Source organism: Struthio camelus, chromosome 1 (assembly GCF_040807025.1).
Source record: "Struthio camelus isolate bStrCam1 chromosome 1, bStrCam1.hap1, whole genome shotgun sequence".
Taxonomy (NCBI): domain Eukaryota; kingdom Metazoa; phylum Chordata; class Aves; order Struthioniformes; family Struthionidae; genus Struthio; species Struthio camelus.
Window position 1 is genome coordinate 13,811,733 of NC_090942.1, and position 16,387 is coordinate 13,828,119.

General features: G+C 40.7%; 1 protein-coding gene across 5 annotated transcripts in view; it reads right to left on the reverse strand.

The window, feature by feature from the left end:
- RSBN1L (round spermatid basic protein 1 like) overlaps window positions 1-16,157 on the reverse strand; it is a 53,092-nt gene extending 36,935 nt beyond the window's left edge. For 4 of the 5 annotated variants that reach the window (XM_068926016.1, XM_068925953.1, XM_068925852.1 and 1 more), the window contains exons 1-2: window positions 15,467-16,151; window positions 3,204-3,317 (exon numbers count right to left, since the gene is read on the reverse strand). In XM_068926016.1, coding sequence (XP_068782117.1) covers window positions 3,204-3,317; window positions 15,467-16,097 — 745 coding nt within the window. In that variant the 5' untranslated portion in view covers window positions 16,098-16,151. Of the gene's footprint in view, window positions 1-3,203; window positions 3,318-15,466 lie in introns of all 5 variants that reach the window. The other variant, XM_068925901.1, reaches the window with a different exon arrangement.
- Window positions 16,158-16,387: the final 230 nt, after the last annotated feature.

Genomic DNA, 16,387 nt, shown 5'->3' on the forward strand with positions numbered 1-16,387 from the left:
ACAAGAATTTAATGAAAACCATGATACAGTCTTAACTGCAACTGACAGCTTTGTGCAATTCAAGGCATTCTGGATTTTAAAACACATTGTAGGGATGCAAAGGTGCTGCTTTAGTTTTATTTAATAAGACTTCGTCCATAAGTAGCAAGAAAAGCTTTCCAAACACACTGCTCTACCAGTATTTTTCACTCTGCTATGGAGGAACTATGGCGTTGCACCTTTAAAGACAGTACAGCAATTCACACAGATCCAGACCTCTTTGAGCTTACCAACAGCTTCAAAGTATCTTAGTTAATCTGTGACATGGAAGTTAAACTGAAACCCTGAGTCACTTCACATATATAGCACAATCACAGAGGGAAAGGAAAATATTTGTGTACTCAGCCACTTGGACTCATCTAGCAATTTACCTGTCAAAGACATTTGCTGGCAAAGCCCGGGGAGAGAAACACTGTTCTCAGAGGAAGAGCTCCTATAAATACGACAGCATTGCAACACTCTCTGAAGTCTTATTTCAAATACAACGAATTCAAAGATAACTCATTAAAACCCTGCAATTATTTCTACAGTCTTCACTTTACAAAGAAGCATATGCTACACATAAGCCATCATTTGTACCCACAGCCTTCAGACCACTGGTTCAGACCTTTTCCAAAAAAGCAAATCATTTGAAAACTTTTTTACTCTACTTATTTTGCAGAAAGGGGTTAAAAAAAATTAATGCAAAAGTCTATCAGACTTCTTTGTTTCAAGCCCCAGACCCCCACCTCCAGCAAGACCAACCTTAATGCAGCACCACTGCCCCTTCAGCTAACACCTGCCCAACGCTCAGTCCCAAAGCAGCACCTGCCAACAGTCTCTCATGAAGACTGTCGGAGACGAGCAGTGGTGGTTCCATTCAAGTGTTCTCTCACTAGTTCATCAACTAAAGGGTATTTCATACAGTCCTTCACCACTTTTCCTAAAGAAACACAAAGACAAAACACAGCGGGACGGGGAAAAAACAACATGCAGTATGACTCAGAGAGGCAGGTCTCATTGTAAAGTCGGTATATTTAAGATATCTTCCATGCAAAATCTACCTATAAAAAACCCACATTGGAGTTTCATAAGAAGGTACAATTAAAATAAACGTAATTCCCCCCTCCCCCAAAAAAATTTCAGGAAATAATCTGTACTTATAGATGTTCATACCAGTGAGACATCTGTTCTCCCCTCTTCCCTGCATTTTGGCACTCCATAAACCAAGGCATTCAACCTTGCAGAAACACATGCTGAGAATACTTCTCCTACTGCATTTTTTGAAATTGCTGTGCTCTGATATAAACAATCATAAAATTAGGACTGACACTTAAAGAAAAACCACATAAACGGTACAAAAAGTAAATATCTGCTAATCCTCCTTCTTCTCTTCTTCTCAGCTTACCTCCTCTTCAGCTTCCTGACAGAAGTACTCTTCCAGCATTCAATTTAAAGCAATCAGAAATCAGGCCTATATGTGACAACTCCATCTCAAGACTTTAGTGTCTCATTATTGACCTCTTTCTATACAACCAGCCCACTCTTATCTTAAGGCACCTAGTTTAACTGTTTTGAATTTGAGCAGATATCACTCCCTCAATGAAAAGTAAGTCTCAAGAAGAATCCCCTTCTTACTCCTAAATATCTATTTCCAACATGAGAGAGAAAGGGGGGGGGGGGGGGGGGGGGAAAAAAAAAGGCATTCAACGGATAGTCATGGTGACATTAAAAAAAAAAATTGGATCTAATGCCAAGAGGGAGAAAACTAGCAGTTTTTGGAGAGACCAAAACACACATACAAAAGAAAGTAGACCAGTTCCAAACCTTTGCTCCTAAGGCCACAAAGTGAATTTTGAGCTCCAAAAATAAGAGGGCTTACAACTTCATTTTTGTTTCACAGGAAGAAGATATTCTTAAACAAGGTTTGAGAAGGTCACAGTGGCACTGACCACTGATACACAAAAGCAGCTGCATCTTAAAACACTTTTGCCTTTGCTCTCCTAACCTCAACTCACATGACATAAAACTAAAGTCAACAGCGGGAATCAGGAAATAGACAATCTTCACAAAACAAACAAGCACATCCAGTCAGATTTTGGAGGCCCATAGAGGACATGTGAAGCTGCCACTCTGAAGGGAATACAAACTCAAAGGAGGAGATCTGTCTCCCTGTTCTCTTATGACTGCTCTCCTTGCACACTTCTTCCTATCCCTGAAATAGGAGTCAATTTTGAAAAGATGTAGGCAAAACCAAGCAGAGCCTCTACAAAAACACTTCTCTCCAACATCTTAAATGAAACCTAAAAATATGATACTTGACTAATGATACAAGAGACCTGTGAAACAAGGACAAGGCACATTTGCATCTCATCCACTTGTGGTGGTGTTCTACGTGTGGATAACCCGCTCTGCTACTCAGTCAGCTCAAAACAGCAGAGGTGTCACAATCCAATAGGACTGTCATGTGTATGCTTATGATATTCGCTTTTAATAATAAAACACTATCTTAGCCCCAGTACCCTGGTTAGGTATCACTCAAATAGATCTGCGTAACAAGAGCTGCTGGTCTTTGCAGCCTCTACCTCATCTCCCGAATGGCAATAGAAATAGTACATATAAGAAGGGTATAGATATAAAAGTCTGAAGAATCTTACAGTTAAGGCAAATAAGTGTTGCCTAGTGCCTCAGCCACCAAGTTCCTTTCATGCTAGGCAAAGTCACATATGTCCTTTCCCCTGGAAGTCACTCAACTTACACACCCTCAGGGTCTAAGTTGATATCCTGAGATCTGATCAACAAAAGTTTTAGCTGTTACAGCTGTGAATAGTTATTTGGCACTACACTGAAAAGATAAAGGATATAATAATCAGTGTTCTATGCCTGTGAATTTACATGAAGGTTTGAAGATAATGAGTTGTTTGGGGGCTTTTCATTTCTGTTTGTAAATGAAGCTCTACAGTAGACACTAACAGAAAAACCCACCTCCGCAGCATCGAACACAGTTAAAACAGTTGATTTTTACAGTTAAGTTTTAATTTGCAACCTCTATACAAACTACTCAATTCTATGGAAAAATTGTTTCTCACTTAACTTAAATCCATACTATAAAAATTTAACATCCAATCCAAGCACAAAATTGTTGAGGTACTACATTGAAAAACCACTGTGTGGTTTGAACCTACCTTTCTGCAATAATTTGACCTCTCCGTTTTCTTTCTTGATTTCATTCATTATTTTGTGCTTCTTCTTCTCTTTTTGCTTCTTATCCCTTTCTTTAATTTTGTCTTTGATTTGAGCTGAAATGCAAATATTTTACAATTAAGTGGGAACAGAAGACTTGAACTGTAATTGTCCCATGCACGTTTCATATTACTGTTATGCAAGCCCTGTTAAGGGGATAAAAGGAGTTATGAGGAAATCCCAGGACTCACAGTATGAAAAGCTAATATTTATCCGTTGCATAATCCAACATAAGCTTATTGAACTCAGACAAGTTTTGTTTCTATTATGCTAGAACTCCATGCAACAACTCAACATTAACTGTATACAGTTAGTAGCAGAGCAATTTTTTCTTACTCAGTGATACTACTCTCTATTCTTATTTTCCACCTGTAAGCAGCTCTCATTTCTTGAAATTCAAATTAAATGCATTAGATAAGAAATGAGGAAAAAAAACAGGCAACAGTCAGGGTTTGACTTTTCTTGGATATATATAGACACTAAAAATTGTACATAGCTATATTCACCTATTCTAAACTTGAATGTGCTTGTTATTACTGCCGAGTAATTTGAAATGAACACTTCAGCCAAATCTGTCATCCACAAGATCATTTACATTAAGTTTACAGGTTACACTAGTGCATTAACAACAGTAAGATATAATTAGATATAAGATATAATTAGAGTTAAACATGAAATGGCAAGGGAAGCACATTTAGCATTTGTTGAAAATCTGCATTTGTACAGCAGATAAACACACTGGCATCTCCTTTGCTTACCCACAACAGTCTACCTGAGCATTCTCATTATTCATGTACTTTTTGACAAGTCACTCCAACTTTTTACCATTATCATTCAAAAGCACAGCCTTTGGGCATGGTTTTCCACCTGAAACTATTAGACCTACAGGAATTCATATTTTCAAGGACTAACCTTTTCAAGACAAGTGCAGTTTTGAGTCCATGCATTTAAGCTTGCTTAAAACTAACCTCTCTAGATTCCCTGCAACCATCACTTCACGTACGGTCTCTCGGTCTGAAACCGCATCCCTGCTCAAAGAGTTTATTGGGCTTTTTAACCTCCACAAGGATGGACGAAATCTGATTTCCAGTTTTTACATAATGTTACTTTTCAGAATGCTTTCTTAGTAATACAACTGACAGACAATCTTGATGTTTAATTTAAGGTACTTTCATTGTAAACCCCAGAAGGAAGTAAGGAGAAATCTAACCATCTCTCCCCAAGCATTCACCTAAAATACATGCAGCAGACATCCTCACTACCGACAGATCAGAAATATTCATCAAAACCAGAAGGACCCCTTCAGATCTAGGAGGTAACATATGGTACCCCATAACCAAATTATTTACAAAGCGTGTTAATAGTTATTTAAGAGGTGCAGGGGGCTAACAGAAATCCACATAAACGAATATTCTAACAATGCTTCCACAGCACCCATATCTGTCCTTCCAGGAGTTTTCCAATAAGGCCACACAACCTGAGCCCTAGCAATTGTTTAGATGAAGAACATGTTTTGGGAAGAAGCTGGAAAAGCCTAAAAAAAAGAAAATAAGAACAGAAGAGATAGTAACTGAGGCATGACTGGTGGCTACACACAGATCAGGATAAGCAACAGAGAGAGGATAGAAACTACACTGGCACAAGGATTATTAGGAATAAACTGGCTATGATTAAAACTGTCTGGAAATCTTTGCTTCAAGCAACTGATACAGTCATGCTCAGGAACAGCCTAACAGTTCAAGAGAAGGGATGAGGAAGCACATGTGTTTGTGTAGAAGACAGAAAAGTCCACCTGGATTGTCCAAAGCCACAAACTCTTGCTATAGACAGGAATTTTCCTCTCCATCCTGCTCCTCCCTGCCTGCCCCCTCCCCTTTTGTTTTGTTATCCAAATAAACAAAACGCTCATTTTGTAAACCCCTTGCAACTTAAAAGCAGAGAACAGGAAATAAATTATACAACAGGAGTTTTACATTCTGAAAGCAGAGAGTCACTGACCAAGCAGCCAGTAACATGAGGCTTGATTTGTAATTGGCAACGAATGTTCAGTCCAACTAAGATCATTATAATCATGGGAAGACTTAGATTTTATCTCAGTATTTGCATACTGTTAAGAGGCACACTTGACTTCTGCTATTACTTAGGATTCAAAGAAAGCCTGAAGAGCATACACAACCGCAAAGCCTTGTTGAGGGAGGATAAGAGAAAGACTGAAAGAATCCCTTTATTATAGTCTCATGAATGGTATCACAGACCAATGAATCTTGCAAATTTGTCAGAAACACAAGGAAAGAGAGAAAAAGCTGAAACCTTATAAAGAGCCTCTGGTTTATTTTCTCACCATTACCTCTAATTCCTCTCTAGATGTGATGTTCCAGACAAATGAAACAATGGAAGTGTCCCATAACCTGCTCTGGGAACATATTCAAGCTAATCGAAACTACCTGCAAGTGACTGTGAATGTAATGTGAAAGCAGCTGAGGAAGGTTCAACAAAAAAAAAAATTCAATTTAAGTACTGCCCCTCTAGAAATCACAGTACTACAAATTAGACCAAACTACAGTCGGAAGCAAGTCAAAAATAGTTAAGAACCCCAGTTAAAATGTACAAATTCTCAGGTTTCTTTCTCTAAAGAAAACAGATATAAGCAAGAGATGACAGAATTCTAAAACAAAAAAAGAAAACAAAAAACCACACCCACAAACACAGCCCACCCACACCACAGTTTAAATTTTAAAAAGTTCATGTTGAGATGAGACTCTAAATCATTGTATGACTTCACATTTGGTCTTATTTTTCAGTCCTAATGTGTTCAGTTTACAAGTAAAAATATGTACTTTCTAGTCTGGCCAGCAGAACTCAAGCAGATACCCCAAACAAAAAGCGTAGATTATTTCCTCAGTAGTAGATTTCAGTTTCGCAACTGTCGATGGGATCCAGAGGTAAAACTGATCCAAATTTTAGTAAATCTGAGATTACCACAAAATTTACTGCAACTTAGCTATGCTGGCTCTCCAAAGTCAGTAAGTTTAAAAGTTCCAGTAGTCATTAAAGTCAATGAACACAATGAAAACATGCATACGGCACAGAGATTTGCAAGGAAAGGCAAGCACAGCTCTCCAAATAAAGTTTCCATGCATTTGCATGTATCTCCATGTATTTTACATATGCTGCCACCATACGTTCCTACCACATGAACCTGATACAGTTTAACCCAGGCCAGAACTCTTTGGAACTCTCCAAATGCCACTGAACAATACCTTCTATAGCTTCTTCTCCAATATAAAACATCAGTTTCCTCCAGCTGTGTACCGGTTCAATCAAAATCTCACTTTTTCAATCAAGAAATAAGAAAGTTCTTCACATTAACAAAAATCCTGTTTTAAAATGAATGCATCCAAAAAAGAAGACAAACCCTGTACTGTTTGACAAGTTAGTAAGTTGAACATTGTATAGCACTTTTGAGATTCACCAGTAACAGCTACTACTGATACCAAACCTCAGATCTCTGTTTCATCTGCAGGGTAACTACATCTCAAGGTCGTAAAAGGTAGAGATGTTTATATGAATCTTTCCCTGTCCACAGCCTGTTCTGCAATTAGCGCTCACCAAGATTACTTCTCGGAAACAGGAAAGGGAGGTAAAAAATAAAAAAAAAATAAAAGCCTGAGTTGCAGTAGATAATAGGGTGAAATGAGTCCCCAAGGTAATAGCGTAAAATGACACAAATGGTCATAGTGATTCAGGACAGGAGAACATCAAGTAGGAACAACTATTACCTCTGTATCTGATGCCATTACAACTTCCACTGCAATAGTTTATGTTCACAATGAACAACTGGATATTTAGAAAATCAATACGCAAATCAGAGATTTGTAAGAAGTTTCATATGCTAATAAGGAAAAAAAGTTTAGCTCAAAGTGAGGTGAAGAAGTAATTTGACTCAAATAGGGAATGTAAATATTATTAAAGAGGTCCTCGTTCTAAAAATATAAATAGATGTACCAACGATTGGAAGCTTCAGTCTGACATCCACAGTCCATAAATGATCAGATTACACCTTTTTTTTTTTTAAACAAAGGCAGAAGCTAGTCACCGGAATAACAAATAGTTGCAGCCCATTACTGGAACTTTTTTCACAAGTGTGGTGTTTTGGTTTTTTTTTTTAAGGAAGACACTGTAGCCCAAAGGAAAGGTTAATTCAAAGAAGTAATCAGTATAGCCTGTATAATGCAGGAAGTCACATGAAGGACTAAGATAACTTTTGAAGGGGTTATCAAAGTTGCAAGTTACTTTTAAATGAAGCCACCTAAATGTATTTACATTTTAATAACTATTTTCCCATTTTACTTGATATTAAAAAAAGTAAGCATTCCAGCAATAAACTTCAGTTTTATTTAAACCGAGTTATTTGCTATCTCCACCCCTTGCCAGAACAACCCTGGTAAAAAGGATCAAAAGATTAAGTCAGATATTGAATATGAGGATATAGTTTTGTGTAATATTTCACCTGATTTTTCTTTTAAATCAAAGGATCCTGCTTTGCCTCCTTTGAAATTAGATAAAACATCAAATTTTAAGTGTTAGCATTCCAATATCGGGGGGGGGGGGGGAGGAGTCAATCATGCTGCCATGAAACACATCAAGTGACACTATGGGGGGGGGGGGGGAAACACAGCAGAAGTTGCCCCTCTGAGAAAATACCACTAGTTGCTCTACTACACACACTTAAACTAATAGTTTTTGTTTTTTCAGCAACTCAATTGTACGCAAATCCTTAATCTTAAAATAATCCATAAACCTAATCAATGCACTAGTTCTCAACTTGGCCACAGCAGGACCAAATGAACGATATCTCGTTTCTGCTCACTCTATTGCATTGAGATAGCTGATAGCTATTTCTCATTAGCCTGATGCTTACCACTGCTGCAGTAATGTTCTCATGATACTCAACACCGGAAGAAGTCAGTGGGCCCACAAATCGTTATCTTACTCTTCATTTGATCACTTTCAGACACTAGCTCTAAAGAGCAGAGGATATATTCAAATCTCTCCTCGCATTAAGCCACATTTGTCACCCTTTCCTAACATTTAGGTTAAGCTTATTCCCAAAAGAGACAATCACTACTTGACCTGCTATTCATTTTGACTAAAATATAGTAACTGATGGTTATTTTTCCCGTGGGTACACAGATTTCTTGTTCTCACATAATTACAATCTAAATAAACCCAAAACCACAAGCCTGAAGAAATTTGTATCCCATGGAAAGAGGGAAGAACTCTACATCTTTTCACAAAGTAATTTCCCCTATCAAAATGCAGTTTTTCTCAGTCAAAAAACATATAAAGTAAAATTTATTGCTCAGGAAATAACTGGTCATGGACTGAACAGATATTCCCTTCCAAGGTCAAAAACAGAAACTCCAAGCTCAGTAGGATACAGTTACAGAAGGTCCAGTAAGAGCTGAGCATGTTCCTTAGTTTTCAGTCTCTACCACCTCAGTCAGGATTATTTTTACCTCTACTGAATAAACCAATGCCAAGTGTAAACTTTTAAAAATATTAGAGTTCTTTTGAAATAAAGATCTTTGGAGGAAATACACACCACACTTGAAAGGAATGAAGATATTTCTAGATTTGCCATTCATATTCACACAGGAGGGTCACTATTAAAACCAAAGAATATGGAATTTGTGTCCTGTAGTAACAGTACACGCATGACTGAAATGCAACAACAGCACCATGACTGAAATGCAACAACATACAGACAGGAAAAGTTCCATTACAAAGTCTTCCACCTCACCTTCCTGAGTGGCATCTAAGGAACGTTTTCCAGCCTATGGTGAAACCATAAGAGAGTCTGAATTAATTCAGACTGATTTGCAGACTTCCTCCTCCAACCAGAAAGCTCCTGCTTTTTCAGGATGCTGAAGCAAACAAAGATAATAAGAGAAATGCAATATATACTGTATTTACAAGGTAAACAGCCATTTACACCTAACCTATTTCCTAACCAGGCATCTTGCCATAACGAATGATTTCATAAACAGTCAGTTAAATAACAAACTTACAAATCACCCCATTCCAATTTCAGAAGCTTAACCAGAATGTCTTCCCCTCTGCTAAAAGCCTTCTACAGAGAAGCAACTAAATTGACTGCTTATAGAGCAAGTAAAGCCAGAGTTGCTCTGTACAGGATTATGTGCAACACAGTAGCTGTCACACTTGAGACAACAGCACCTTTAAATCTATACAGGAGCCTGACCAAGTCCATTTTAGTGCTCAAAGAAATAAGTTTTAGAACCTTTTCAGATGCAAAAAGCTGCCACTGCTTTGCAGCAGTTTTCCAGATAGTAACCCACACTTAGTAGTCAGTCATCTATTATGCTTAAGTACTCTGCCTCTCTCTCCCCTTTGATTTAAGGGCTGTTACTGCACATCAGGTAAAACATTTACCAACTACTGTTAACGGACACCATGAATATGGTCAACACCAACAGTATTATAACTGAAAGGAAAGAAGAAAGAAGGTACAAGAACATCAGTCAGCGTTCTCTCTGTTGGCTCTCTCCCCCTTTTACTACAAACACACATAAAAATAAAACCTCAAGAAGTCACGTTTATCTGATTTTGCAGACACACAAAGCTACGTCTAACACCACTAGGTCAAGGATTTTGACACTTGCACTTGTATTACATCTAAGGATGTACACCGGAGAGCAGGCTTCCTGGCTTAACGATCATGAAAAAACTATGCTTTTTGTATCTCAAAAATACTGCATGGTTTTCTCATTCCAACAGCTAGAAATACTTGGCTGACAGCCCTTTCAGTAACTAAGGTTTAAAATCCAAGATATGTCCACCAAAAAAAAAAAAAACCACCCTTGGCAGGTGAGAACATTGCCCCAAGTCACCTTTCAGTGAAGGGAAAGAAAGGAAGATCCCCTGTAAGGATCAAAACACTTTTAAGAAATTTAATCTCTGCAGTTTTAAAGAAAGCCTTCTACATGCACAACTGAATGGGCAAGTTACAGTTCAAGCACAAGGGGTGTTGCGTCAGACACCAGAAGTGGAGAACATGACATTGCAGCTGCAGACAAGGCCTCTACAAGCCGTTTCAGATTTAACGTTTCAATCTACCGATTTTGTTTCAAATAAGAAGAACTGTTTGTTATTCTACAACAAGAATAAGTTTCTGCTCCACAAATTACATACAGAGCTGGATTCCAGGGAACCAGAGGAGCTTTGTTTGTTCTCTGATCTACAAAATAAAATTATCAGGAAATACTGCTGGATAGAACAAAATCTTTTATAAAAAGAGAAAGGGGACAGGGTCCCTCAGAAGACAGATAAACTGCCTCATATTCACCTCAACATCTGATGCTTGCATCAATGTTAGTTTCAATCCTCAAAAGAGGACTGCATTTATGTCTTGAATAGCCAAGGAAATCCAAGTCATCCCCTCTTCACCAGGTACACCACACCCAAAACCCTAAATGCTTTCTGAGCACTGCTAACTGCAATGAGATATCTAAATAGAAACGTATTAAGAAATTCAGAAGAGTGAGACCAGGAGCTCTCACAAGCACGAAAACAACTGCTGAATTTAAAGAGTTTGAAAGAGCTGTTATTTCATGTTCTCGAGCCAGAGAAAGGTTAATTTCTGTCACACTAAAAGGAGAAGAAAAAGCGAATCCAGGAGCACAGTGCAAGAGCAGTGAAGGAAATGGAAGTAAACTGAAGAGAAAAAAAATGTTTAGCAGAAGAAAAATGAAGTTACCTAATAGGTGCATGGTCTCAAGTCCTAAAAAATAGGAAGAGAAAAATATCCAAGACTTTCTCCAACTTTGGTAGTCAAACTACAAAATGAGTTTCCCACTAGATGCAAAGTGAACTTAGCAACAAGCCTGAGCAGTACAATTTTTAGAAAGCGGAATTTTAAAATCAAAAGTTTTATGAAGGCCAAACCAACAAAGTAGTCAGAGGAATCACCGGTAACACTCACCAAAATCCAATCTACCCTTCAGAAACAGCAAGAGAAAAAAAAAAAAAAAAACCACACACACACTAAGAGAGAAGCAAAAGCTGCAGCACTATGCTCACCTTTGCTTTCTTGCTCATATGTGAACCTCATCAGCAAGTTAAAAGGATCAGTTTCATTTTGTAATTGCTTGCACACTAAAGAAATCTTGTCAGGAAAGGGATTATTACAAAACAGGAGAGAGAGGGAAATTGGACACAACACTCAACAAAATAGTAAGAAAAAAAAAGATTGTTGATGCATCTGACACACACCCTGCGCCCGTGCAACAAAACAAAAAACTAAAAAACTTTTGGACAATCATAAGCTGATCAAGCAGGGAGTGGCTGATCAGAGCTTGCACAGTTAAGAAAACAACTTCAGTTTTGAACCACGACAGCAGAGTAGCAGTTAATCAACTGAACTGGAATAGTCATAAACTAGAATGGCAATCATCTATGTCAGATTTGCACCACGTTTAGAAACAAAAATAATTACACAACTTTTAATTCCACTATCCAAACACACTTACCATGCAAAATTTAAGCTTATTTTAAGCATTCTAAGCCTCACAGCTGCAGGATAAACCATGCCCAAGGCAAAGAAAATTGTCAGGTTCCCTGTCCACTCAGTCACCATCTCAGAAGGATTCAGTCTATTCTGTTCATTTAACTGAAGCCAAGCTGCAAAGCCTGGTTATGACTTTTCATTGGAAGGGCCTTTAACTTGCAAAGACCAGAACAATCTGTAAGTGATGACAAGGAAGGTTCAAGGAAGGAATACAGAAATTTTAAATAGCTTTAAACATCTCATCCACCTCTGCTATCACCAAGCTTAAAGTCTTCATATCACTTAGGAAAGGAAGGTGCCTCAAAACTATGCTCTCTTGCCAATAATCACCACTGCAAGCAAAGGAGCTCTTACCTGTTTAAAATACACACAAACACTCCTCCCAATTCAGAGGCATGGGCTCCCTTGTCAGCCACAAGTTCTACTTGGAATTCCACTCTATCCCTTGCACCCCTATGTGCTGCCTCTATATCCTCTTCCTCACAGCAAAAGTACAGTTTTTCATCTTCAGAGCGTCATAAATATTGAGAATGTCTCCCCCATTCCACCTGCTGATTTTTTCATATTTTGCTTCTTTTAAAGGTTTCTGCACCGCTACTCTCCTAATTTGCATGATTTTCTTTCTGGTAGCTGCAACAATGTATCACTTCTGATCATTTAGAGGGGAGAAAAATAAAATAAATAAATCAATGCTGTCAACTCCATGCTGCTGCTCATTTTCTACAGCACCAAAAGCAACAGGGTTGTCTAACTGCAGACTCCAGGAAAAGCACACTGCACTTCCCTGCATTAGCTTGATTTTTAAAAAGTATAATCTACTAGCTGCACATTTCACAGCTTCTATGAAGTCATCCTGTTACATATACTGGTGGCACCTTGTATTCCTCCATTTCCCATATAAAATTTGTGGGCATGCTTCTCAGCTTTTTTTTTTTTTTTTATTATTATTATATTAAATCCTTTAAATCACTTTGATGTCCTATCTGTAGGCTGCCTTAACTCTTCACTCTATCATACCCTTCCTCTAATCTTCCTTGCCTTTTCTGTAGCATCTACCCATGTATCTTCTGCCCCATATCAAGGTCAGAATCATCTTTCTCTTACACAGTTTTTGCATGCTGTTTCCTCCCTCTTTCACTTCAGAATCTCAAATTCATTCATTCCACATCACTGTGCACCTGGACTCTCTACGATATCTTCGAGTCTGTGTCACAGTCCCAAGGCACAAGTTCTCCCTACTCCACCCCTCCCCACCCTAAAACATCATTCCTCATTTTCCTCTGTACTCCGGATTCTGCATGCCCTCCCTCTCAGAGAGATTCTTTTTTCCTCCATGCACTATAACTGCATGTCTCCCTTCCCCTCTAAAGGAAATTATTCACAGGATTAACAGCACAAACCTGTTCTTTAATCTACAGTCAAATACAGAATCACTTAAAAAGGCTGCCTGTTCTCAGAGCAGGGGACTCGATGCATCCCACACTTACTTTCAGCGTCCTCAGGAAAAAATATAGCTTTTATTGAATATAAAGTTTTTCAATTACATACAGAACTGGGCCATCAAGTTACAGCTATAGGAGCTACTTCCTTTAAACAGAAATCCAGAGACACTGATGCCACAAAGGGATCGTATGGCTTCGAAAATTTTACTGGTTGCCTGCACTTACGTTTTCAAGAAACAATTAAAGGTAAAATATCTGTTCTGAGAAAACAGCAAATAAAAGGTCAAGGCCCTGCCAGTATATGAGCTTTATTTGAGAAAATATCCTTCCCATAAGTAACAATGTTTTGAATCTCCAATAGAAGGCCAAGCACTACTTCCAGGAAGGTTCAATTGGTATTATTCGGTTGATATCATCACCTTCATCAATTCTTTTATCAACTTAAAAAAAAAAAAATCTTTTTTGTTGTAATATTGTTCTCTGAGATTTATTAACAGAGTTGTGTAACACTGCTAGGACACCATGACAGTCTAAGTGAATATGGTTATTATTTTCATAGTTTTTTCAAGACAGTTACCATGGGAGTTTCTTAGCAGCTATCCTTGAAAACAAAAAGGCTTCCTCAACATCAAACATATGTATTGAAAGTTATTTCTGAAGACTTTTTCTACATCACCTTTTGGACAGGAAGAAGAAAGAGAACATACCTCAACTGAAATATCTGAAAGCACAGAAATGCTGTATCTAAGCACAGAAAAGCTGTATCTAAATGCTGTATCGATACTAGCACTCTTCTAGCAGTCAAGATCTCAACCACAAGAAGATGCCACGCTGAACCATAAGAATGCAAGTGATTCAAAAAACTACTCAAAGGTAAATGAATCTGACTAGCTTTTACTGAATCAGAGTCTTAGGATGCTAGTGGAAATAACATAAGGCAGCTAGACAATGTAAACTGCAGACAAAAAAAGGCATATTGATAGTAGCAATTGTGCTCCACAAGCTTAGCTCATCCTGCAAGTACTGGTATAAACCTGAGTAACATAAGCCTATATTAAAGTTACCATTTATCTTTCTTTGAAAAAAGGAGCTTGCTTAAAATCGGTAGTGGAGCTAATGTTTCAAGCTTTTTGCATTTTCATGCAAGTGCAAAGACATCAATATCTGGTTTAGGATCACTGAAAGTGGGAAAGCATTTCCTGGAAATGCAATCCTATACTTGCACTATCTTATACTACTTCCTAGGCATTTACTATCAAACACTGTCAGCAACAATCTAGCCTAACATCGACTTACCTGGTGCGGCCATTTCTGTCCAGTTCAATTAATAAAGTAATCCATTACTACACCTCTTCCTCATTCTGAAGGCCTCAAGAATTTTTCGTAAGATTTTAGCCTAATGAACTCCAGGAAACTGAAGAAGGAGCCAAATGAGATGGTGAATGACTAATCTAGATTTTAACTGTATGGTCTCTAACACTCTATCCCTTAGCCTGCAAAAATTAATAGGACAGTAAACAAAATTGTTTGGGTTTTTTTTTAATTTGTTTTTGCAACACATGGTCTTCTCCTTTTCTCCCACAGCAATGACAGAAATCCAATTTTGTTTATAGACCTGTAGTAAATTACTAGACATCCTTATTTCCCTAATAGGTAAGAAAACCTAAGGCCTCTGGCAGCTTCTAGCTGACGCCATAGCTAATTCCACACCCCCTTTTTTGACAGGCTCGACGGCAGACTAAGCTGCCGCTGCCTTCTCTACAAACTTAAACGGCGTCAACTGTCTCCTGCCAAGGTGTAACATGCAATCACAAACCCCGTTATCCCAAGCTCTTCAGCTATAGAGGGCACGGTGGGGGGAAAGGAAAGGTAGGACCCCCACAAAGCAGCGCTATGCACAGGCCGGCATGCTTACGCGGGGCCGGGGGGGGGGGAGGCAGCCATTCTAATTAGGCCACCCGAGCATCACAACCATTTCCTGCTCCCCTCATGGCAGCTCCACCCGATCCAGACACCTTCACACACGGCACCCTACCCTGCCCGGCGACACCTCCGGGGCCCCCACGCAGCTGCTCTGCGCAGCCTCGACCCGCACTCCGCCCGCCTCTCCCTCGCTGCGGGCCGGCGAGCGACGCCCGGCGGGCCGCGCACGGCGCCAGCGGCCGGCTCTCACCTTTCTGCAGCAGCAGCTTCACCTCGCCGTTCTCCTCCCGGCCGGCCGCGCTCAGGCCCCCGCCGCCACCGCCGACCGCTGCCACCACGGGCAGCGCTCCGTGCTTCCTCCTCTCCTTGTCCCGCTTCTCCTTGGGCCTCTTCGGCTTGGTGCTCCCAGCGCCGCCAGCGCCGGCCGCGCCGCCGCCGCCCGCCTCGACGGCCAGGGCCAGGCGGTGCCTGTGGTGGCGGTGCTGGTGCTGCTGGTAGGAAGAGGAGGGGGAGGCGGACGACGGCAGCAACACGGCGGGCGACAGCAGCTTCCGGGGCAGTTGAGGGGGGAAGGCGAAGCCCCCCGCGCTCCCCGAGGGGCCGGAAGGGAGCGCGGGGAAGCCCCAAGCCGCGGGGCTGCTGTAGGCGGGCACCACGGCTGGGAGCGGCGGCTGCTTGCCGCTCCCGCCGTTGCCGCCACCACCGCCCCCTTCACCGTTGACGCGCTTAGTGCCCTTCAGGCTCCTCTCGTCAGCTCCCTTCATTTTCTTAGCGGCCGGCTGGGACCCACGGGAAGCCTTCGTGTCCGGAGCCGGCCTGGCGCCCAACGCCTCCTGCTCCGGGGACGCCGCGCCACGAACAGCGCTCGGTGATTCCGCCATTTTGGGCTCCTGCTTCTATTTACTCTCAGCTCGGCTCAACCGACAGAACCGAGAGGGGCGGGGGGGCGCCACCGCCTCGCCCAATAGGCTGGGGAGGCGCCGGAGAGACAGCGCGCTCAGCCAATCGCAGGAGGAGGAGGGGGCGGGTTCTCAGGGGATTGGGGGTGGCGGGCTCGGCTGAGTGCGCAGTTGGAGAGCGGGGGCAAGGAGTGGGGGGGGGAGGAAGCTTCTGTCAGGGCGAGTGCAGCTGCTCGGGGCCGGGGGCAGCCAGGCGGCGCGGCGGGCGCCGG